A 24186-nucleotide genomic window follows, 5' to 3' on the forward strand; every position below is an offset into this window, starting at 1 on the left:
GCCTCGAGCGCTATTGGCCAAGTCAGAGAGGGGGGAGACAGACTGGGGAAATTCCTTCGTGGTGCTCAAATTTCGCCAATCTAATTTTCCTATCCTCCTTTGTCTCGGTCTGGACACTGCCGTCTCTCCTCTGCCTTTGGGTCATCACCCGCTAACATGGTACGTTTTTGGAAAAAGGAAAACATCTTCGTTTTCATAAATACTCAAGTTTCTTCAGTTTTGTTTTGACTGTCAGGCCGTCACTGAAGCAACTGTCTTATTTGTGTTCTCTGCAGATGTTTCGAAGTGTCCTTGTATGTCTACTAGTCGCAGTCGTTTGCTGTCATGCCGAGGTAAATGCTTTTTATTATTTAGATGTAAAAATATATATACGCTTTAGAGGACGATTAGTCTGTCGACAAATGTTGTCCTTTTTTTCTCAAAAGTATACTTTTTAATTATTTGGCAATTGTACATAATCCAACAGTAACGTGCTTGTCTGATTGGTAAATTTAATTTGGGACAGTCTGATGTGTGTACGTTTTTATATAAATAACTAAACATAGTAATTTAAAGAAGACAACGAGTTCAGAAAAAGAAGAGGCAGAGCCTTGCACATCTGTCCAGCTTCAAAGATGCAATGTCAACATTCACCCGTTTCCTGTAAACTACTTCTGATTGGTTGCCATGCAGGAACAGTTGTTCACAGTTGTTTGTAGAGGTGGGCACTTTGGTCATTGACCACCAGTGTAGTGTTGTTGACATGTTGGAGGCTCTGGCTAGGTTCATGGCACTTCTTAATGAACTGGTCTTGTGCTGCGGTGGCCAGAGAGGTGATTGATGGTCCCAGAGAAAATAGACCAATATAACAGACAATTGAGAAAGCCAATGAGGATTTTTTTGTTGTTGTTGCCGCACCTCAACCACACACACACAAGCACTGCAGATAGGCAGGCGTGCACACCCACACACACACATGCACACACATACACACTACCAGTGCCCTGCAATGAAAGACTCCAGGTGTTTTTTTTTTACTATGTATTTGTGTGTGTGTGTTTTTTAAACAATCTTTACCTGTTTAAACAGCTGTGAAATACACAGCTTGGCAGCTCATAGGTGTTGACAAACGCAGATGGCAGATGTGTCAGTCTTTTCATCTACAGCCCTGGGGCCACATCTTCTATATTTGGATGTATGTGTGTGTGTGCCTGTGTGTGTCTATATCCTCATCTAGCTGCGCATGTACACTGAGTCAGAGAACATGCCCTAGACCTCAGCATACAAAGACTTGCAGTCTTGACAAGGAAGAAAGAGGAAAAGTGGTTGCTGTGTTCAATCAATTTGCTCTATCTGTCTGGATTCTCCCAGTTGTTGGTTTAGATTTCTAAAGGTTCATTTCAAAGCCAGCCTCCTTTCCTACCTGTTTCCCTCCAGGTTATACTGTGGTGCAGACAGCAACGAATATCATAGTAGTGAATGAGTATCATTGAATATGTTTTTTGTTTTTTTTAAACATGCTGCTCCAAGCAGAAACTAGGTTGGTATTTCAGATGTCCTCATTTCAGTTGTAATCTGTTAGTGTGGACACGGACAGTCGACATGGTCTCAGCTGTGTACAGTTAGACCTGCTTCATCCATGCCCTCCCAGGCCTGTTAGTTCATTCACAGCCAGGGGGACTGAGTTATCCAACCCTGGACATGAACATGTAACGGCACTAGAGGAATACATGTCAAATCTGTCAAACTAAAAGCTGTATTAGTTGCAAAGGCCCTTGAAAAAGGATACCCAGACAGAGCCATTTTCTATAGATTTCAGAATGGAAAATCAACGTGTTGTTGGAAGTAGGGCATAGCTCCATAACCTTTTGACTGTTGTCTGAAAGAAAAATAGCTTTAGGTACCAGCTACTGACGGGGAGCACAGTCCTTCTATAATCTAAAAGCAAGCATTGTAGGCAGTACCATGATGCCCATAATGGTGATATGAGCCAAGGTGGCTGTTTATCCTTCACCAGATTGAATTTACTGCTGTATGTCCTTTGGGCCGGTCCTACATTGAAGGCCAGGGTTCATGGTTTAGGGGTCAGAGTGGAGCAGGCTGGGATCTGACAGGCATGTGTGATGGCTGAGGAGCCAGCTAAGCCTTAGACAATGAGGAGATCCAACTGCCTCTCTCTCTCTTTCCCTCCCTTCTCCCTTCTTGTTTTGTGAACATGGTTATGGTGTGTGTGTGTGCGTGCGTGTGTGTGTGTGGTTGTGGTTGACAGGCGTGTGGTGTGGTGCAGTGCACCCATTCCCTCACTTCTGCCACTACTTCAGAGCCATCCTCAATGCCCTCAGTGGAAACGCTTGTTTGCTCTCCTACACAGAGCAGCTTGTGAAGCTCATTAAGGGAAATGTTGAAGCTTTTCACTGTGTTTTACGCCAGTTTAAGGTTTCCCCCTCTCTTTCTTTATCTTTTGTCTCTGCCTTTTTTTCAATCTCTCCCTGGCATGCTTCCCTGATTCATAGAGCGAGAGAAAAAAGGGGGGGGAGAGAAGGAGACAGAGAGAAAACCAGCCAATTTCTAGCCCTATTAGGGGGCAATTAGTCTCAAAATGTGGTCTGGATGACTGGAGCTGTTGCCTGGACGGCTGATAAGGAACACAGCGCAAATGAGTGCATAACCACCAACTGATAAACACAACCTTGTAGGGCAGAAAGGCTATTTACAGCAAGGTTGTCTTGTATTAACACAATGGTCTATAACGGTTTATAACTGTTCATGGCAGTTTATACGTTTATTAAGTGTGCTAGTTTGGCCCTCCTCAAGAGTGTGTGATTGGAACAGTGCTCTGCTTAAGAATGCATGCCTTTTCCTAGAGTGTGTCTCCTTCTCCTCCTCCTCTAAAACATCTGTCAGCCATTAGCTCACCCTCTCCGCCTGCACAGAGCAACACAGGAACAAACCCGTTCTGCCATGACACCACTCAGCACCAGCCAAGACTAGCCAGGAAGAGAGGGGGGAGAGGGAGATGAGTTATAGACAGAAAAAGAAGAGATTGAGACAGGAGGGAGGAAGAAAGTGGGTGGGAGAGAGATAGTGGGATGAAGAAGTGAGAAACAAGAGTGGGAGAGAGTGTTATAGGCGATGAGAGTTAGTCGAGAGACTAGCCGGGGAGAGAGGGTGGGAGGACGGGGGAGAGGAGGGAGCTATACACAGTTAGGGGGAGAGGAGTTGAATGGACTGAGCTTCCCAAGGATTTATGGGAGATGGTATATACAAGGCTTTTGGGTGGATGAGAGAAGCATTGTAATGGCATTCCATTCACCTAGCATGAGATCGAACTTGAAACAATAAGGCTATAGGCTGATTAGGCTGTTAGAGCCCGCCTTTTGTTATGACATCACCTTGGCTTTTATTGGTTCAAACAGCCGTTAGGAACGAGACGCTCTATCTAAACCAATCACTTTTAATACAGTGAATGAATTAATGAATGAATTTGTCAGAGACCATGAAAGAATGAATGCGAGCCTGTGGAATGCCTATTTATAACCCCTCCAAAATCTCATTAATGAAAGATTTTAATACATAATGCATGATGCAAATGCATCTACCAATATTCTAATTTAAATGCATGGAATTATTTAAATGCTAATTTTAGAGCGACAGACAAATAAAGAGAATAAGTTCTACAGCAGCAGCTAGGACACTGCAAATGCAGACGTGTAACCGATGTGAAACGGCTAGCTAGTTAGCGGGGTGCACGCTAATAGCGGTTCAATCAGTGACGTCACTCGCTCTGTGACCTTGAAGTAGTTGTTCCGCTTGCTCTGCGAGGGCTGTGGCTTTTGTGGAGTGATGGGTAACGATGCTTCGAGCGTGGCTGTTGTCGATTTGTGCAGAGGGTCCCTGGTTCGAGCCCAGGTAGGGGCGAGGAGAGGGATGGAAGCTATACTGTTACAGACGCAACTTCCCAGAAGATCTGTGAAGAGAAATGGAAAAGAGGGAGAATCAGAAAGAGCGTTTTCAAATAGAATTTGTATCTGAAGTTTTTAAAACACGGAATCGAGTTGTCAGTGCTCAGGTTGAATGTGTGAGTGGAGGAAAAGGATGTGAGTTCTTGGGTTAGAAAGCTGGCCTTTTTGGATGCTAGCCGAGGCGTGAGAGAGCCTGGGAGGAATTCACTGCCCACCTTAACGCCCTCGTAGCTCTGTAAAGCTTAATGTGAAACGCGTGTTTTTGTCCGAGCAGGACGCTCTAACGAAATGTTCAGGGAATCCAAGTTTTTATTTATTTATGCAAGCATACTGCTTGTTGGGAACGCAAAACAAAACAAGAAAGTGGAACAAAACTCATTGCCAGCTTTAGAAAGAACTGGGGTTCATTACATGATGAAATATGTATGCGTTGATTCAATTCTCTTTGTCGGGTACCATTTTAAGGGTGCACAGCGACTATTATTAGTACCTATTGACCTATCTGATGCCTGAGTCAGGGTCTAAAACTGAGAGGTTTTGTCAAAGAATCACATGTCAAAGAATCACTTTGTGCTAGTGCCTTCTAATCCCGACTCTGTCTCGTAAGTAGTGAACACAAAACCTGGGGTTAAGCAGCTGCTTCTTCCCGAAGAAGTCTCATAAAGACTGATATGGAGGTTACAAAGTTTCACTCCCAGCTGGGCCACCTCAGGCCAGATGTCCTCTTACAAGCCAGGGCCACACAGGGTCACCTCCTCCATGATCAGAGCCCTCTGACCCCCCCATGTGGAAATCTATGGCCCCCCACCTCCCTCACCCTCCCGACAGCAGCTTACTTCCCACCATGGTGAGGGTGTCACACACAGCTCCGACCCTTGTGCGTGCATGTGTATTAGGCCTGGGAATTCCCAGGGACCCCTCGATACGATATTATCAGGACATGTATTGCGATTCTCACGATTCTATATGTAATGCAATTCGATACTGTGATTTTATTGCGATTCGGTGTTCCAAACATATTGCTCACCATCTGATGCAGACAAGAGACAGCCATGATCAAATTAGTTTTTGATCAGTCATGGAAATTAAAGTGCTGAAAACAAATGGGCTCTCTATTTAGAAAGAAGATGGAGAACAAGCTTTGGAGGAATGTTTTGGCGCAGGTACAGCAAACTAGCACAAAAATAATATTGCAATGTTGTTAAAACGATAGGATAGAATATATCGTCAAAAATAATATCCCGATATGTAATTGCATAGTTTTTTCCCCTTCACTGAAATTTGTGTGCGCTCATGCATGGGTGAGAGCATTCCAGTGTGTGAGGGCGTTTGTTCGTTTGTGTGTGCGTTCGTTTGTTTGGCTCGTGTGTGTGTGTGAGTGTGTGCAGGCTTAGCAGCAGGAGCTGGGCTCTGCAAGTGCTAAATGGGTCAGCACAGCTGGAGCGAGCAGCCATGGCACTGGAAGTCAGAGGGTTTGTCTGGGTGAGCAGTCCCCCGAATCAGGCCTTTGGCCTGGGCAGGAATGCCTGGTATGTGGGGTGAGTTCTCTCATTTGGGCCTGACCTGGGATATAGAGGGAAAGAATGCTGTTCACTTTAGACACACTTATTGAGGCACGACTTAACTGATTGTAATTGACTTATGTGTGTGTGTGTAGTTTAAACTAAAATCATGATCCTATGTAGATGGATAAGACAAGTTTGAAGTTGTTCTGCAATTCCATGTAGTTCAAGTTATGTGCTGGAAAAATCAAGGATAATCAATGACTCAAGTAAAGGTGAAAGTCACTCAGTAAAATACTACTTAATTAAGAGTCAACAAGTATTTGGTTTTAAGTACACTTAAGTATCAAAAGTAAATGTAATTCCTAAAATATACTTAAGTATCAAAATTAAAAGTGTAAATCATTTAAAGTTCCTTATATTATGCAAACCAGACAGCACAATAGTTTTTTTAACGGCTAGCCAGGGGCAACATTATTTTGGCTACCATGGCTATGCCCCCATTGGATGACAATGCCCCCGTCCACGGGGCAACGAGTGGTCACTGAATGGTTTGACGAGCATGACAACAATGTAACCATACACCATGGCTGTCACAGTCAACATATCTAAACCCAATTGAACACTTATGGGAGATTCTGGATTGGCGCCTGACACAGCGTTTTCCAACACCGACAACAAAACACCAAATGATGGAATTTCTCGTGGAAGAATGGTGTCGCATGCCTCCAATAGAGTTCCAGACACTTGTAGAATTCATGCCGAGGTGCTTTGAAACTGTTCTGGCTCTGCTCTGCTCTATTAAGATACTATGTTGCCAGTTACCTGTATATTCTCTCTGCAGGGAGACAAGAGGCCTTTCTTTGCTGTTTGTCCTTCTGTTTAGATGTATAAGGCCCTCTTCCCCAATAGCCATAGACACAGCCTTACATGAGACAAGGCTATGGTACAAAAACAACATTTCCACTACCTCCATCTCAATTCTTTTTTGGTCTGATTGCAAAGGACTAATGTGACTCATATGTTCAGTCCACTGTGGGCCCAGTGATTTGGGTCTTGGTGAAGTATGAAGTATAGACATTACACACACTCCTCTTCTGGAAAGCAACTTCAGAATTAAAGGTCTCAGCAGTCAGCCAGCTGGAAAGATTAGTCATAGAGTATAATCAGCCTCTACAGCCTTTTTACTGGCTTTCAAAGAAAAGTATGACATTGGCAATTACATTTTATGTAAAGTCTTTTGAAGCTTTGATGACAAAGGATCTTGAAGTTACACCTAGGGTGTGACTTTGGTTTGTCGTTGAACAGTATCTTTCCATTATTCAACCAAAGTAGTCCATGCATACACACACACACGCACGCACGCACACACGCACGCACGCACGCACGCACGCACGCACGCACGCACGCACACACACACACACACACACACACACACACACACACACACACTGAACAGAAAGGAGAGAGTAGTTTCTTCCAATATGACATCTTAATGGCCTAAATACAGTAATAGTTTATTAGAACTCAAACCTTAACATTGTTGTTTATTTGCCAATTAGGATGATGAAAGTGACACGTCCTTTGTTTGAATCGAAGAAAACCGTGTTTGTATGTTTTTGGGACTAGGTCTGTTTCTTGTCTACAGCTGGGCGCTGGAAGGTTTCTCCAAAGTGATCACTCACTGTTGTGTAGAATTGTGCACTCATTGCGTTTTGCTCACAGTCCGTCCACACTCACTTCCTGTGTTTGAGGCCTCTGGGTTTCTAGTAACTCTCTGTGTTGCTGGTATGAACCTCACAAAAACTTGGTGTTGGCCTTATAGTTCATTCTGTCTGTAAAATACCATTATCCAACATATATCCAATAAATGTACCTTTGGTTGTCTGCCAATGTGTAGTCATTAGTCTTTGGAGTTTAGTGTAAGTCGTGGTCATCCCCACTACAGTACATCCCAAGTGATAACTCAATCATGGAGTTTTAGTCTTGGCACTGGTTTGAATATTTACCACGGTTGGAGAACACAGTTGCTCTCCTCACCCTGTGGAGTGACCAGACCAAACCCATGTTTGCTGTCTGTCTCTCTGCTAATGTAATAACTGTTTCATGTTTCCTGCCTGGCCCCTTCTAGGCCTCTCCCTCCAAAAGATCCAAAGAGGCTGTGAAATAAAGAGCAGAAACAGTTATACCTGTGTAGCCATTTTAACATCTTCCCCTGAGTCACCTCAGAAGGTGCTGGTGGAGCCAGAATATTTTTTATTGGGAAAGCCATGTAGGCAGTGTTGTGTAGAATTGTATACCCGTTATGTTTTGCTCACAGTCCATTCACACTCACTTCCTCTGTTTGAGCCATATGGGCAAAGATGGTGGATAAATGAAGATAGTTCACTCAGGCTGTTTACCATTGGGGAAAAAAATTTCGGTCTCCCATAGACACCAATGCAATAGCAGCTGGGTCTGGTCTCGTTAGTTCAGTGACTTTCATTGCACCAGAAAAACAACGGAAGAAAAAAAACAGCGATTGGGGTGTCTCGCTTCCTTTTCCGTCTCTGTTATGGGTCTCCAGTAGCTCTCTGGATACACCAGAGAGGAAGAGGCAATGTGAGAGCATTTACTCTGCCCAAAATCTGTCCACAAAAAATAATACCAAAAAGTGAGGGATTTTGGTATTAGGTCAATGTGAGTGTGTTGCATTTGGGGTTAGCCGGAGTTAAGTTATACCCAGATAAGTAGGTCATTTAGAAACTAGGTTCCTTTGATAACAGATGGAAGGCTCTCTCCCCAACTGATTGGTTCTTCTAGCGCTATTAAAGCCATGAATGGTTTGGTATGCCCCTGACTTCCAGCTTTCTTTTTTCAGTGTCTTGACTTTGCCCTATAAAACAAGTTAGGATTGGATGGGAGAGACACAGGTTGGACATGCTCCCAAATTCCTCATCTTGGCTCTGCAGGGGAATGTTTGCGCCCTCGTTTCTCTGAAGTGTCTTTCTTCTTGTTGTCTTCCACTCACGCTATCCATCTCCCTCTGGGCACACAGAGAGAGAAGTCAGTCCAGACCAGACACTCCAGCTGAGAATGCAAATATGTGTGTGTGTTCAAGTGTGTGTGTGTTGATGTGTGTACAGCTCCTCCGTTAGACAACTCGAAGATGGAAGTATTTTTTTCTCATCAGCTCTTGGCCTGCGGACCGACCCTGCCATAAGTCTTCACGTGGGCTAATGAAAATAACATGCCTGAGACAGGGGGTCTCTGCCTGACCTGCATATCGTACAGTGTGTGTCTGCGTGCTAGAGTGTGCACATACTGTACATGCCAGTGCGTACATGTGTGGGTCAGGTCTAGATTGAAATAGTATTCAAGAGAATTTCAAATGTTGGGTTTGATTGGGCTTGCCTAGCTCAATGGAACCAATAGAATCAAAAAACCGCAAACCCTCTTGATTGTTTAGCTTATGTATAAAAGAGTGATTATGTCTCTATAAGGAGGGATATATATAGAGAGAGAGATTACACAAGGCTTCATATCTTTTGTCTGTGAAAATCTCAAAACACATGCCAGCCAAGCAATGACATACCAGCAGATAGTTATGATTGTTACTAATCATTTCCTGGAATACTTAAGTAGGGTTGTGTGGCCTGGCAAGAAGAGCAGCTGCGGCTGTGTGGACCCTAATGGGGATCCTAATAATATACCCCAAAATATCAATTGTGAGAGGTCGGGGGTCACAAGGCTCAGGCAGCTGGTGCTCTCTGACCCCCAGTTATGCCATCTGTGACACCAGGCTACAGTCCCCCATTAGAACCCCCTCATATTTGCATAGAAAATATAATAACATATTGGTGCCATATGTTATATACACTACCGTTCAGAAGTTTGGGGTCACTTAGAAATGTCCTTGTTTTCCATGAAAACGTACATGAAATGAGTTGCAAAATGAATAGGAAATATAGTCAAGACGTTGACAAGGTTATAAATAAGGATTTTTAATTGAAATAATAATTGTTTCCTTCAAACTTTGCTTTCGTCAAAGAATCCTACATTACAGCCTTGCAGACCTTTGGGATTCTAGTTGTCCATTTGTTGAGGTAATCTGAAGAGATTTCACCCCGTGCTTCCTGAAGCACCTCCCACAAGTTGGATGGATAGGCACTTCTTATGTACCATACGGTCAAGCTGCTCCCACAACAGCTCAATAGGGTTGAGTTCCGGTGACTGTGCTGGCCACTCCATTATAGATAGAATACCAGCTGACTGCTTCTTCTCTATATAGGTCTTGCATAGTTTGGAGCTGTGCTTTGGGTCATTGTCCTGTTGTAGGAGGAGATTGGCTCCAATTAAGCGCCGTCCACAGGGTATGGGCATGGCGTTGCAAAAGGGAGTGATAGCCTTCCTTCTTCAAGATCCCTTTACCCAGTACAAATCTCCCACTTTACCACCACCAAAGCACCCCCAGACCATCACATTGCCTCCACCATGCTTGACAAATGGCGTCAAGCACTCCTCCAGCATCTTTTCATTTTTTCTGCATCTCACGAATGTTCTTCTTTGCCTAGAAGGCCAGCATTCAGGAGTCGTCTCTTCACTGTTGACGTTGAGACTGGTGTTTTGCGGGTACTATTTAATAAAGCTGCCAGTTGAGGACTTGTGAGGTGTCTGTTTCTCAAACTAGACACTCTAATGTACTTGTCCTCTTGCTCAGTTGTGCACCGGGGCCTTCCACTCCTCTTTCTATTCTGGTTAGAGACAGTTTGCACTGTTCTGTGAAGGGAGTAGTACACAGCGTTGTACGAGATCTTCAGTTTCTTGGCAATTTCTCGCATGGAATAGCCATCATTTCTCAGAACAAGAATAGACTGACGAGTTTCAGAAGAAAGTTCTTTGTTTCTGGCCATTTTGAGCCTGTAAACCCACAAATGCTCCAGATACTCAACTAGTCTTAAGAAGGCCAGTTTTATTGCTTCTTTAATCAGAACAACAGTTTTCAGCTGTGTTAACATAATTGCAAAAGGGTTTTCTAATGATCAATTAGCCTTTTAAAATGATAAACTTGGATTAGCTAACCCAATGTGCCATTGGAACACAGGAGTGATGGCTGCTGATAATGGGCCTCTGTACGCCTATGTAGATATTCCATTTGAAGAAATCAGCCGTTTCCAGCTACAATAGTCATTTACAATATTAACAATGTCTACACTGTATTTCTGATGAATTTTATGTTATTTTAATGGACAAAAAAATGTGCTTTTCTTTCAAAAACAAGGACATTTCTAAGTGACCCCAAACTTTTGAACGATAGTGTATGTGTGGGTTTGTTTGTGTTCTTCAGTCACCTGGACACTCCATGACATATTGGTCCGGTGTCTGTCTGTCTACCATCTGCCCTATAAAATTGTGGGTGTCTTTTGTCTGACTGCGTTGGCTGAGAGAACATGTGTCGCTATGCGTGTGGGAGGGCATTTGCCGAAACATTGTTATGCTAAAGTCACTGTGGCTTAGCGGCCCTCGCTGTGAATGAAAGGTCACAGGTCAACGGGGCTGTTCAGACTTCCATCTGCAACTGAGGGTCTGGATAGCAGTCTGGGGGATTTAGATAGCAGACAAAAGGGCAACACACTTCTCTCTCTCTCTCGATGTTGGTGTCTATGTGTTTGAGTGTAAAAATCTATATATATTGAAATGACATAGTGTTTCTTAAAATGTAACATACTGTATATCAAGACATCTGAAACAGAACGTAATTATAAGGGCACAAGGTGAGACCAAAATGCAGACACAGGAGGCAGATGGTGGAGCTCTGATATTTATTATAACAAAGGGAGTAGGCAAAGGCAGGTCGAGGACAGGCGAGAGTTCATCAACCAGGTCAGAGTCCAAACAGTACCAGACGATAGGCAGTCTCGAGGTCAGGCCAGGAAGGGGTCAGAAACCAGATCCGAGTCCAAAAACAGTACAAGGGGATAGGCAGGCTGGTAGTCAGAACAGGCAGAGTGGTCAGGCAGGTGGGTTCGGAGTCAGGACAGGCAAGGGTCGAAACCAGGAGGACTAGAAACAAACAGAGACTGGGCAAAAATAGGAGCAAGGAAAACTGCTGGTTGACATGGCAACAAGACGAACTGGCACAGAGAGACAGGAAACACAGGAATGTATACACTGGGGATAATAAGCGACACCTGGAGGGGGTGGAGACAACCACAAGGACAGGTGAACCAGATCAGGGTGTTACAGTAACGGTATACACATCTATCTGTCTGTCTGTCTGTCTGTCTGTCTGTCTGTCTGATACGCCAGTGAGTAACTTGTGATCACAGCAGAAAATTATCAATGTCAATAACATTATATTATTTTATTGATATAATTGTGCAGTCTTTTCAAATACAATCTGACTCAAGTCAAGTAGACCAGGTTCCAGTAAAATCACCCGTTTTCTAAATCTAACATTACTCAGGAATTGTATAATAATGCATATTGCTCAAATAAACCTAAAATGACTGCATTCCAGTCAAATGTTATACCTGTAAATCTAGCTATTTTAGGCAACACTAGATGGCGATGGCCACCTTCAATGAGATCGCTCTGTATTTACTTACGGCAGTAAAGAAGGACCCTTCCCTATTACTTATTACTGTTAATTTTTATGAATTTCCTTAGTGTTTCCTCGTATCTTTCTGGTCATGTAGATTACAAGAATGCATGTAAGAAGTGGAATGCAATCTCAATTTCTTTGCGGGAGGAGATGTTCATTTGTATTTATAGACATCATCACACAAGTAGAAGGCATCAGATGTATAATCTCCCATGTCTTCTGTGTCTCTGTGTCCCTGTAGGAGGGGAAGAGCAAGTCCAAGGTGTGTGCCAATGTATTTTGTGGGGCTGGCAGGGAGTGTGCTGTGACAGAGAAAGGGGAACCTTCCTGCCTGTGCATCGAGGTGAGTCTTAGCCTATACACACACACACAGGCATGCATGTATGCACGCGCTCACACAAACACATATACACATACGCGCACACCCACACACACACACACGCACGCACACACACACACACACACACACACACACACACACACACACACATTCCTGGCAAAGACCAAATGTCTCACTGCACAGATTGAAAACATGTGTACTCTCTTTCTGTCTTCAGCAATGCAAACCTCACAAGCGCTCTGTGTGTGGCAGCAACGGTAAGACGTACCGCAACCACTGTGAGCTCCACCGCGACGCCTGTCTGACCGGCCTCAAGATCCAGGTGTACCACGACGGACACTGTGAAGGTAGGGGACCCTGAAAAGAATCCCCAGGTTGTCTTAAGGCATAGAAATATATTATTAGAATGGACAAAGCCCCTCAGACAATGCACATTTCAATTAAACACATATGTACACTCAATATGACTGCTGGTCTTCCCATCACAGAGCATTACCTTGAATGGAAAGTCTGTTCTGGGAATTCTATTTCTGTGTTCCAAGGAACATTCTGCAATAAAGAGGAGATTAAGCGAAGTGTTTGCAGTTGTTTTGATTGTGTTGTGATTTCTTTCAGAGAAAAAGACAGACAAAGCTGTTGCTGCTAGCCCAAGTAAGTATACTGCTCAAGGTCATGAGGCCCATTGTCTCAGAGAGGTTAATGAATAAATTATTAATAATAGCAGTATGTTCATTTTATACTGTCCTTGCATGCATTGTGGAAGATACACTGTTGGATATTCCTTTACACTTTCACACGACAGCTATGCGCTCAAGGGAAACACACACACATACACACTCACACCCATACCCCCCAACACACACACACATACACACTCACACCCAGCCCCCCCCAACACACACACACTCACACCCAGCCCCCCCCAACACACACACACACACACACACACAAACAGCAGTACTCTCACATATTTAGTTCCAGTAAAAACACGCGGTAAATATTAGCGAGTCTGTATAATCATTCAGCTGTCTGCAGTACTGACCCTCTCTACTTTCTCAACTCTCTGCCTGTGTAGTCGTGTGCTACCTGGCCAACAGGAACGAGTTGCGCAGCCGGGTCATCCAGTGGCTGCAGAATGAGGTGGTCCCTGACGGCTGGTTCGCCAAGGGCTCCAACTTCTCCGACACCCTGCTCAAGTACTTCAAGGTAGGTCGGACTTGTGCGTGTTTGTGGGGTTGGGTGGATGGGTGGGTAGGTGTGGGTGTGTGTGTGTGGCTGTGGGCCCAGTGTGTGTGTGTGTGTATGGAGAGGTAATGATACTTTCATAGTTTAACTATTGTTGTAAAATAATGGAAAACTGCAGGGGAAAGTACCGAACTGCTCACATTATTTAAAGTGGAATGGAGTTGTATTTATTTCTAGTCCTGTACTTCTAGAAAGTCCTCCTCTGTCCTCGTCTTAATAAAACGGCTAAGGTTACAATCCGTTAGCATGTATGGACTACTTAATGACTCCGTAAGCAGCAGAATGATACATTTCACTTGCAGCAGCTCTACTGAGACAGAATCTGTTGAAAGTTCGCCGAGTTCTCCCCCTCTGTCAGTTTTTTTTTTCTTTTTTTCCTGTGGGCCAAGCTTCACAGCATAGAAAAGGCCCCACAGCAAGAACAGACTGTTTAACATTCTTCCCACTGCCCAGCACTTGAACACATAACAGCAGTTATACAACAGCTCTCCTGCTCTGGCCCCCCAAAGAGTCAAGATCATCTCCCACTGTGTGCCTGTGTGGTTAACACTTCTCACAGAAAGCCCATAGAGCTCTGATGGTCATCTCCACCATTTATTTTCATACTCAATAAAGCAAAAATAATCATACTAAAGAGTGGTGGAACTGCACTCCTTCAAAAAAAAAATACATCTCCTGCATCCGCATAGGCTCAAATTAAAAATGTATGAATGAATATTCCTACAGGACTATGACAATGGAGACTCCCAGCTGGATTCCACTGAGTTCCTTAAGTTCCTCCAGCACAATGAAACAGCCATCAACATTACCTCATATGCTGACGAGGAGAACAACCGCCTGCTCAGGTGAGCCCGACCACTGGCCCAGAGTCAGTAGCGCACAGCTGTCACTCATCACAGACCAGCTCAGATGAGCTGCGCCCACTGGTTGATTCTCACTGAGCCCAGACCATAATCGGGTAACACTTTACGTAAAGCCTGCAGGTATAATGCATTTTAAAGGTTATTGATAATGCATTGTAAATCATGAGCAAGTATGACCTGATTATAATGTCTTATAATCATATCATAATGGTCCTGACTAAATTCCAGACGTTGAAATGTTTAGACATATAATGCCATGTGTTACTTACAGATATTTGCTTAGTGCAGTGCATTCACTTCAAGTAGTCTCAACATCATGATTGTTTGTCTCTCAACATATTGGTATCTGTCACAAGCGTCGTTGAAGGGGGACCAAAACGCAGCGGGTAAAGTGCTCATCTTCTTAATTTATTAAAGAAAACACTTCATCACAAAATAAACAGACGACGAAAACAGTCCAGTAAGGTGCACAGACTATCCCGGAAACAACCACCCACAAACACAAGTGAAAACAAACACAACTAAATATGGCCTCCAATTAGAGACAACAACAACCAGCTGCCTCTAATTGGAGGTCATTGCCAAATCTAACATAGAAATAGAAAAGCTAGATAAACACATAGAAATAGAAAATATAGAACATAAACAAAAAACACAGAACCACACAAAACAAACACCCCCTGCCATGCCCTGACCAAACTACAATAACAAATAACCCCTTTTACTGGTCAGGACGTAACAGTACCCCCCCCAAGGTGCAGACCCCAAATGCACCTCAAAACAAAAACCCCACAAAAATGAACCCCAAACTTAAAGGGAGGGAAGGGAGGGTGGCCACCGCAACGACGGATCCCGTGCTACACCCCCCCCCAATCCTCCAACTACGGAGGTGGCTCTGGCTCCGGGCTTAGTCCCCATTCTAACCTGCCCACCCCCGCTGAAGGCTCAGGGCTGTAGACCACTGCTGAAGGCTCTGGGCTGAGGTGCGTCGCTGGAGACCTCGGGCTGAGGAGCGTCGCTGGAGACTCAGGGCTGAGGAGCGTCGCTGGAGACTCAGGGCTGAGGAGCGTCGCTGCAGGCTCTGGACTGTAGGCCGTCTCTGTCGGTTCTGGACTGTAGGACGTCGCCGGAAGCACTGGACGAGGAACTGTCGCCGGAAGCTCTGGACGGGTTACTGTCGCCGGAAGCTCTGGACGGGGAACTGTCGCCGGAAGCTCTGGACGGGGAACTGTCGCCGGAAGCTCTGGACTGGGACAGCGCACTGAAGGCCTGATGCATGGGGCTGGCTTTGGAGGCGGCAGACCCCTACTTCCAGACGTCTGGACCTTCCCACGCACGCTCCTCAGTCTCTCCACTGGCTAGTGAGGTCGCATCCGCCACAAGACCATGGTGCTTGCCTACGGAGCTGTTAGGGGAACGGCACCTCCGTACCTTCAGGCTCTGATCAGGCCCTACACCCAAACAAGGGCACTCCGTTCATCCACCTCTGGCCTGCTCGCCTCCCTCCCTCTGATGGAAGCACAGTTCCGCTCGCTCAGCCCAGTCAAAACTGTTCGCTGCTCTGGCACCCCAATGGTGGAACAAGCTCCCTCACGACGCCAGGACAGCGGAGTCAATCACCACCTTCCGGAGACACCTGAAACCCCACCTCTTCAAGGAATACCTGGGTTAGGATAAGGTAATCCTACCTTAAAAGATTTAGATGCACTATTGTAAAGTGGTTGTTCCACTGGATATTATAGGTGAATGCACCAATTTGTAAGTCGCTCTGGATAAGAGCGTCTGCTAAATGGCTAAAATGTTAAAATGTATTGACACGCACCTCAGGGCTAGTGCGAGGAGCAGGAACAGGACGTACTGGACTGGGCAGGCGCACTAGAGGCCTGATGCGTGGGGCTGGCTTTGGAGGCGCCAGACTATTGACACGCACCTCAGGGCTAGTGCGAGGAGCAGGAACAGGACGTACTGGACTGGGCAGGCACACTAGAGGCCTGATGTGTGGGGCTGGTTTTGGAGGCGCCAGCCTAGTAACACGCACCTCAGGGCTAGTGCGAGGAGCAGGAACAGGACGTACTGGACTGGGCAGGCGCACTAGAGGCCTGATGCGTGGGGCTGGCTTAGGAGGCGCCAGACTATTGACACGCACCTCAGGGCTAGTGCGAGGAGCAGGAACAGGAGGTACTGGACTGGGCAGGCGCACTGGAGGAAGAGTACGAGGAGCAGGAACAGGATACACTGGGCCATGAACCCTCACCGGCGGTCTGTTGCTTGCAACTTGCGTCGCTGGTCCTGGCTCGATGCTGGCTCTAGCATGACGCCTGTGAGGAGCTTTCACCAAGCGCACCGGGCTGTAGCTGCGCACTGGCGATACCGTGCGTATCTCCCCATAACATGGTGCTTGCTTAATCCGTCGCTCCCCATAATAAGCACAGGTGCTCCTTCGTGCCCTTTCCGCCAGTACCTCTCTCCGGAATCTCGCGTCAAGCTCCTCGCTTGATTCCTTGACTGCTCCTCCTTCGGGCGCTGGTACTCCCCAGCCTGGCTCCCTGGACTCTTACCATCGAGGATCTCCTCCCATGTCCGTGATTCCAAATAGCTCTCCTGCTGCTCCTTCCTCCGCTGCTTGGTCCTTCTTTGGTGGGTGGTTCTGTCACAAGCGTCGTTGAAGGGGGACCAAAACGCAGCGGGTAAAGTGCTCATCTTTTTAATTTATTAAAGAAAACACTTAATCACAAAATAAACAGACAACGAAAACAGTCCAGTAAGGTGCACAGACTATACCGGAAACAACCACCCACAAACACAAGTGAAAACAAACACAACTAAATATGGCCTCCAATTAGAGACAACAACAACCAGCTGCCTCTAATTGGAGGTCATTGCCAAAACTAACATAGAAATAGAAAAGCTAAATAAACACATAGAAATAGAAAATATAGAACATAAACAAAAAACACCGAACCACACAAAACAAACACCCCCTGCCACGCCCTGACCAAACTACAATAACAAATAACCCTTTTACTGGTCAGGACGTGACAGTATCTCGGTGTATTTATATCTCGGTGTATTTCTGTGTTGAATAAGAGTACTTACTAAAAAGACTAGTGACTGTACCTTGCAATCATTGTTCTCAATTGCTGCTTGAAGAGAAGAGAAGCTATCTCCACCAACACATTCTCATATTATGAGTGGGGCTCAGCACTTAATGAGCTCCCTAAGAAAATGAACAGGGTTTTAATTTCCAGCACCTAACCAGGGACTTAACTTCAAAATAAGTTAAATAGCCATTTTTCAGGGACTAACACTAATTTAATTAAGTACATGGAGCAATTGAAAGCAATGGAAAGGCCATGATGAAGCTACTGCTTGCACTGCTAATAAGTATTTGATTGAGTTCTTTCAGTGAATCAGTTATTGCCATATTGATATAAAACTAACGTATACAGAAGCAATGGCAACCTGTATAATACATCAATATATGCTAATCACATTCTGTAGAATTCAGTTGTTCAGTTCTTGCCCTTATCAAAGTTTTCTAAGTCCGATGTTGAACTGTTCAGTTGTTAGTGTCTAATCACCCTGCTGCACCTTTGCAGTCTTGGCGAGTGTGCTGTAGATTTCTACAGTTGTGACTGTATGGAATCATCAAAGAATGTAATTGATGAGACTAGGATGAGTGATGTAGATTTGTTATATCACAGTTGTTTACATGGTGACCTCGAGACAGGGTGTACGGGGGCAGGGGTGGGGTAGGGGGATGGGTGATTTGGGTGGGCTGAAAGTGCTGTTTTGGCAGTTCTGTTATGGTGAGGCGGCTTGTTTTGATGGGAAGTGGTGGTGGGTGTGGGTGGCAATTGGGCTGGGCCTCAGTGGCACCACACTGGCTGTCCCGTGGGACCATACCCTTCTCCCATGCATCATGGGTCTGGGAGCAAGCGCATAGAGCGCCACGGGGATTTGGGCAGTATCAACTCTCATTCATGTGTGGAACCTTCCTCCCAATGTGTGTCGGCTGGCTATCTGGGGTCATCTGTGAGATAGACCAGAGTTAAAGGGCAACTGGACTGGCATTAGCCTGATCCCAGATCTGTTTGTGCTGTCTTGCCAACTCCTGTGGTCATTGTCATTCCAATGTATTAGTTTTAAAAGATGCCAAAAACAAAATAGTAAGGCATGGTTTGGTTTAGGCGTGGTTTGTTTTAGGCCCAGTCTTAGGAACATTGAGTAATATTTACAGTGCATTTGGAAAGTAGTCAGAACCCTTCCCCTTTTCCACATTTTGTTATTTTACAACCTTATTCTAAATTGGATGAAATTAAAAAAATCCTCATCAATCTACACATAATGACAAAGCAAAAACATTTTTTTTAAATGTTTGCAAATGTATTAGAAATAAAAAACAGAAATACCTTTGAACAGGGTATGGTAGTAGGTGCCAGGCGCACCGGTTTGTGTCAAGAACTGCAACGCTGCTGGGTTTTTCAACGCTCAACAGTTTCCCATGTGTATTTAGAATGGTCCACCACCCAAAGGACATCCAGCCAACTTGACACAACTGTGGGAAGCATTGGAGTCAACATGGGCCAGCAACCATGTGGAATGCATTTGACACCTTGTAGAGTCTATGCCCCTACGAATTGAGGCTGTTCTGAGGGCAAAAGGGGCTGGGGTGCAACTCAATAATGTTTTGTCAATGCAGTGTATATACATTAGCTCCAGTGAAATGAGGGTAACAGTAGTCTGTTTTACTCTATTTCCCTCCTGTGTCTTATTGGCCCTATTGTTAATTCCCACACTTCTCCTGTTGGTCACTAGGAGCCTGTGTGTGGATGCCCTCATCGAGCTCTCAGATGAGAACACGGACTGGAAGTTGAGCTTTGATGAGTTCCTAAACTGCTTCAAGCCTGGCTTCAACCCACCAGAGAGAAGTAAGACTTACACCATATACAGTATCTTCCTGTTATGTTTTTTTATGTCCAATGTTCAATCCTTACGTTTTTTTAAATGTGATTTGATTATTAGACCATTTTAAAAACACACCAAAAAAGACACATTCATAAATAAAATACTGTTACCAAAGAAAATATACATGGAGATTTCCAGAAACTGCTTCTCTGTAACGGCTGTCTGGAAGAGGGGACCAAGGTGCAGCAGAGGATGTGTTCATCATTAGAATTTTAATTCAAAAAACAAGAGAACGCTACAAAAATGAACAAAAACAACAGCAAACAGTCCTGTTAGGAAAATACTCAAAACAGAAACAATTACCCACAAAACCCAAAGGAAAAACATGCTCCTTATGTGTGACACCCAATCAGTAACAACGAGCTTCAGCTGTGCCTGATTGGGAGCCACACACGGCCCAAAACAAAGAAATACAAAAACATACAAAAAGGAACATAGAACGCCCACCCAATGTAACACCCTGGCCTAACCAAAATAAAGAACAAAAACCCCTCTCTATGGCCAGGGCGTTACATTCTCCAATAAATATCCCAGATTACGTTTGTAGGCGATGTCATGGCAGCGTTAGCTATCTAAGTTTATGCGCAGAAACACGTCATCGGGCCTAACGATCGTGTTGTGCCAAACTTTGCATGTGCAGGTTGTCAAATCAAAAGCATTCCTTCGATATAAAGTTGTTTTTGATGAAAATTAAAACGTGTCAGTTTGTCACTTTCACAAAGTGGTAGTAATGACATGTTCAGCTTCAAACATTGGCTCGAATCTACTGTAGGTTGTGTCTATAGATTTAAAGAAAATGTACAAATAAGGAAGAATTTTCTCCTACTGATTTCCCAAAACTGGGCTTGTCCGTTGAGACTGCTTCCGCAAGGCACTCCCGAAAGTATTGACCACTTTGATCTCTGGGTTTGAAAACTCTGTGCTGTTACTGATCAACATGTAATTTCCTGTGATGTCCACTTACTTCCTGTTATCCACTTCCTGCTTCCTGTAGAGTGTGCCCTGGAGGATGAGACCTATGAGGATGGGGCAGAGACTCAGGTGGAGTGTAACCGCTGTGTCTGTGCCTGTGGGAACTGGGTCTGCACAGCTGTGACCTGCGAAGGTGAGACTAGCTGTCTCACACCAGCCGTTATAGTAGGCCCTTACTTATCTGGGTCATAGTGTGAGGGGATTCTGCGCTAAGATTAGTTATGTTCTTTCCCTCTCGCTCTCTCTATTTATGTCTGTCTCTTCCCTCGCTTTATCTCCCTCGTTGTTACTCTCTATCTCTGTTCATATTGGCTTGTGTCTCGCTTCCTCTGTCCCCCCTCCTCTCTTTATTTTTCTCTCTTTTTCTCTCTCTCTCTATTCCTCTCTCCCTCCCTGCAGGCACAGATAAGGTGCCTGCTGTGGAGAAGACTGAAGGTGCTGACCAGGAGATGACAGAGGAGGAGTGGACACGGAGAGTGGCTGAGCTCAACAAACATCAGGTTAGTCTGGCACCATGAACAGCACATGACGTTTCACTTCTACTTGTTAAAGGGGCAATCTGCAGTTGCTACATCAATTTTTGGACTTAGAAATGAATGATATGTACCCATTGATTCTTAAAGAGTATAGTTTGTAAATGCCTCATGAGCTTAGTTCAACTGTCACACTTCATCCGAACCCAAAATATAAGCTTGTTTTACTCCAATGTTTGTAAGCAAAGTAAATGTAAACAAACATTGTATAGCCTTAAAACATGGTTAAAACTATAATTCTGATATCATGGATGGTCGGTCCTTACATCCATAGCACTGGCTATGAATTTGAGAGTGGTTTCTCCAGCCCATCCCTCAGCTTTTAACCGAAACACTTGAGAAGTGTTATTGTTTCAATTGTGGATTGCCCCTTTAAGTTACAGTATAGGTCAATGAGGCTGTGTACTTATACAACACACACACACCTGTACTTAGAACTTTATGAGTCAATTACTGTAATAATCAGGGCCTATATTTGTCATAGTTTACATGCCCATGCTTCTAGGTATGTCTCGCTTTTTTGGCTGCATCTATACTGTACATCAGACAGGTTTTGCTTTCTTTTTAGTACTAGGAGCATTTGATTGAGCCTGCTTGAGGTGCCAGAAGGGCGGTGTTTGCACATTTGGGACTATTTCATGGTTCCATTGTGTCAGGCAAGCTCAATCACGAGCAGCTAATGTATTTTAAAGGGGGAAAAACGATATGAACCCATGCTGTATTCACTGTGTATCATAACGGTACTTGTACTACAGTAGCCAATAATCTTGTTCATTTAACTCCTGTTAGGAAACTGTGGAGAAGATGAAAGTGAGCACTAAGGAGATTTAAGAGAGAGCGAGAGAGCCCTCCTTCAGTCCCACCATCAACAATCACTATCTGGCTGAAGCTTTGGAGCTTGTACTGTTGCTAAAGAAATGCATCACTTGTTTTTAGTTTTTATATTTTACAATGTTAATTATTATGATTTTTTTAAAACTGTACCAATGTCTATTATAATATTATTGTGTAGAGGGGAGACTAGTTGAATTGTGTGTACCTACAAACACAGTACTGCTATCTTATTTGAGTGACACTCCCAAGCCTTGGTAAGAATCCCCATCACCTAGTGGTGGATTAATAGTTGTATTCATTTTAGTTCATTTGTTGTTTTTGTTGTTGTTTCTGTCAGTCAAATTAGCCCATCTGTAGAAAAGAGAAGAAGAGCTCTAAAGAAAGCACAAGTTGTAAAGAACAACTTTTAGCTCGAAAATGACTTCATTGTTGCCACGACACACACCAACCACATCACAGAGGATAAGCAATTCAGCGAGAAAGCCTTATCAGATGCATTGACCTTACAGGGTGCTATTTCAGACACCTGAGTATTTTATAGGGCCAGTGAATCACATGAAAGATGAACACATGGCTGAGTTGTAAATGTACCTGAATACCATTGTAAATCCATCAACAGTGTGATTGCACTTTCCTGGCAGTATAACTACTCATATCATATCTGTAATATATACAGTAAAACCCACTGACCCATAACATCTGATGGTGCCAGGGTTCAATCTGTTAGGAAAAGGAAAATGAAGTGTCCGCACTCAGTCTTAGACAAGAACATGTATTCCATCTCTATTTTCTGGTCTATGCACCAACAATATGACAATAATCTATGATTAGATGTGTGCAGGGTTTCCTGCTTTTTCAAGGTAAAGTGATGATGCTAGGGTTCAATCTGTAGGCTACATGTCTACACTGATGAGGTAATGTTGTCCATCTATTTACAAATGGCTTTTCTATCATGGGGTTGTAGAGTTATTACGCCATAAAATGAATCTAATGCCAAAACACTAGCCTGGATACTTTTTGGGATTGTGAAGTGAAACTGAAGAATTCGGTATGGATCCAGGCTACCAAAACACATAGATGGTGCTTGTTTGAATCACTGTAGTGACAGTACTGTATTGCTAGGAGAGTTTGTGATAATGCTTGTGTCTCCTTCTCAAACCCAGCAATAAAGTTGATCAATTGTAGAATGTTCAGGGGGAAATATTTCAAGGATGCCGCAGATATGGACTAACTAATAGTACTAATAGTACTTGATAACACAAGTACTCCAGTTCTATGGGTCCCTCCTACTGGTTTGAAGTACACAATTGTCTGGTCCGTCTGAGACATACATAATCTGTGCATGCTTTGCCAACAGTACTGCAATTCATTTATTTTGGAAGCTGATGCATGTCGGTCTCTCAGGATATAGTTGCTTTGATTGGATGACTTTGTTAGGCTCAAGGATTGGGAAAAACTGCCAAAACAACCTCTAAAAAACATTTTAGATGGCATTACTTAAACCAAAGTTCAAATGCAAGATACCTGAAGTACAGTATGTGTAGTAACTTTTAGAAAGTAGGTTCACAGCATAGACTTGAGCTTTCCTTTCTTTGTTCAGAGCTGTATGTCCTGTATGTCAATATTTGAATGTGGTGGATCTCACTTCAATGTCTTTATAATGTGTGGTATTCAGTGCCTTAAATTTTCACTAAGACCTATGGGACAGCCTGCTGTCGTTCTCTGAGAACAATGGCTGTCACTATGAAACCATGCCAAACGGATGATCTAATTGAAGTTAAAAGCCCGTGTTTCTTTTGTTTGTAATGTTTTATTGTCTCACTTTTAGAATAATACCATCTCACTTTGTTCGCTGTTACAGTAGACTTTTAATAAAACATTTACTCCCTGTTGATTATTAAGACTACTGTACTGTCAAAAAGGTATGCAAGCTTTATACATGTCAATAAATACATTTAATAGACGTACTGGAATGGTTAAGCACATTTTTATTGATACACTTTTGACTGAATGTGTGTGTGCATGCGTGTGTTCTTTGGATACTTAAGCAATAAGGTACGAGGGGGTGTGATATATGGCCAATATACCACGGCGAAGTGCTGTCCTTAGCACGACGCAATGCGGAGTGCCTGTATACATCACTTAGCCGTGGAATTTTGGCCATATACCACAAACCCCCGAGGTGCCTTATTGCTATTATAAACTGGTTACGATTGTAATTAGAACAGTACAAAATAAATGTTTTGTCATACCCGTGGTTTCAGCCAATCAACCAGCATTCAGGGCTCAAACCACCCAGTTTATAGTCGTCGTTGTATCATTGCACATGTATTTTATGATTTCACATGTCTCCAGACCTTTGTGACATAAGGTCTACCACTAAAACTAGTAGGACATATTACAAA

General features: G+C 44.0%; 1 protein-coding gene across 1 annotated transcript; it reads left to right on the forward strand.

Moving 5' to 3' along the window:
- Nucleotides 1-108: 108 nt before the first annotated feature.
- Nucleotides 109-23748, forward strand: LOC100195512 (Follistatin-related protein 1). Its single transcript, NM_001140541.1, has 11 exons — nt 109-159; nt 276-332; nt 12268-12369; nt 12584-12713; nt 12982-13017; nt 13442-13572; nt 14338-14456; nt 19293-19405; nt 20437-20547; nt 20814-20914; nt 21737-23748. Exons 1-11 carry the CDS (start codon nt 157-159, stop codon nt 21776-21778), a joined length of 945 nt encoding a protein of 314 aa, NP_001134013.1. The 5' UTR covers nt 109-156; the 3' UTR covers nt 21779-23748.
- Nucleotides 23749-24186: the final 438 nt, after the last annotated feature.

The sequence above is a fragment of the Salmo salar genome, chromosome ssa16, assembly GCF_905237065.1.
Source record: "Salmo salar chromosome ssa16, Ssal_v3.1, whole genome shotgun sequence".
Classification (NCBI taxonomy): Eukaryota; Metazoa; Chordata; class Actinopteri; order Salmoniformes; family Salmonidae; genus Salmo; species Salmo salar.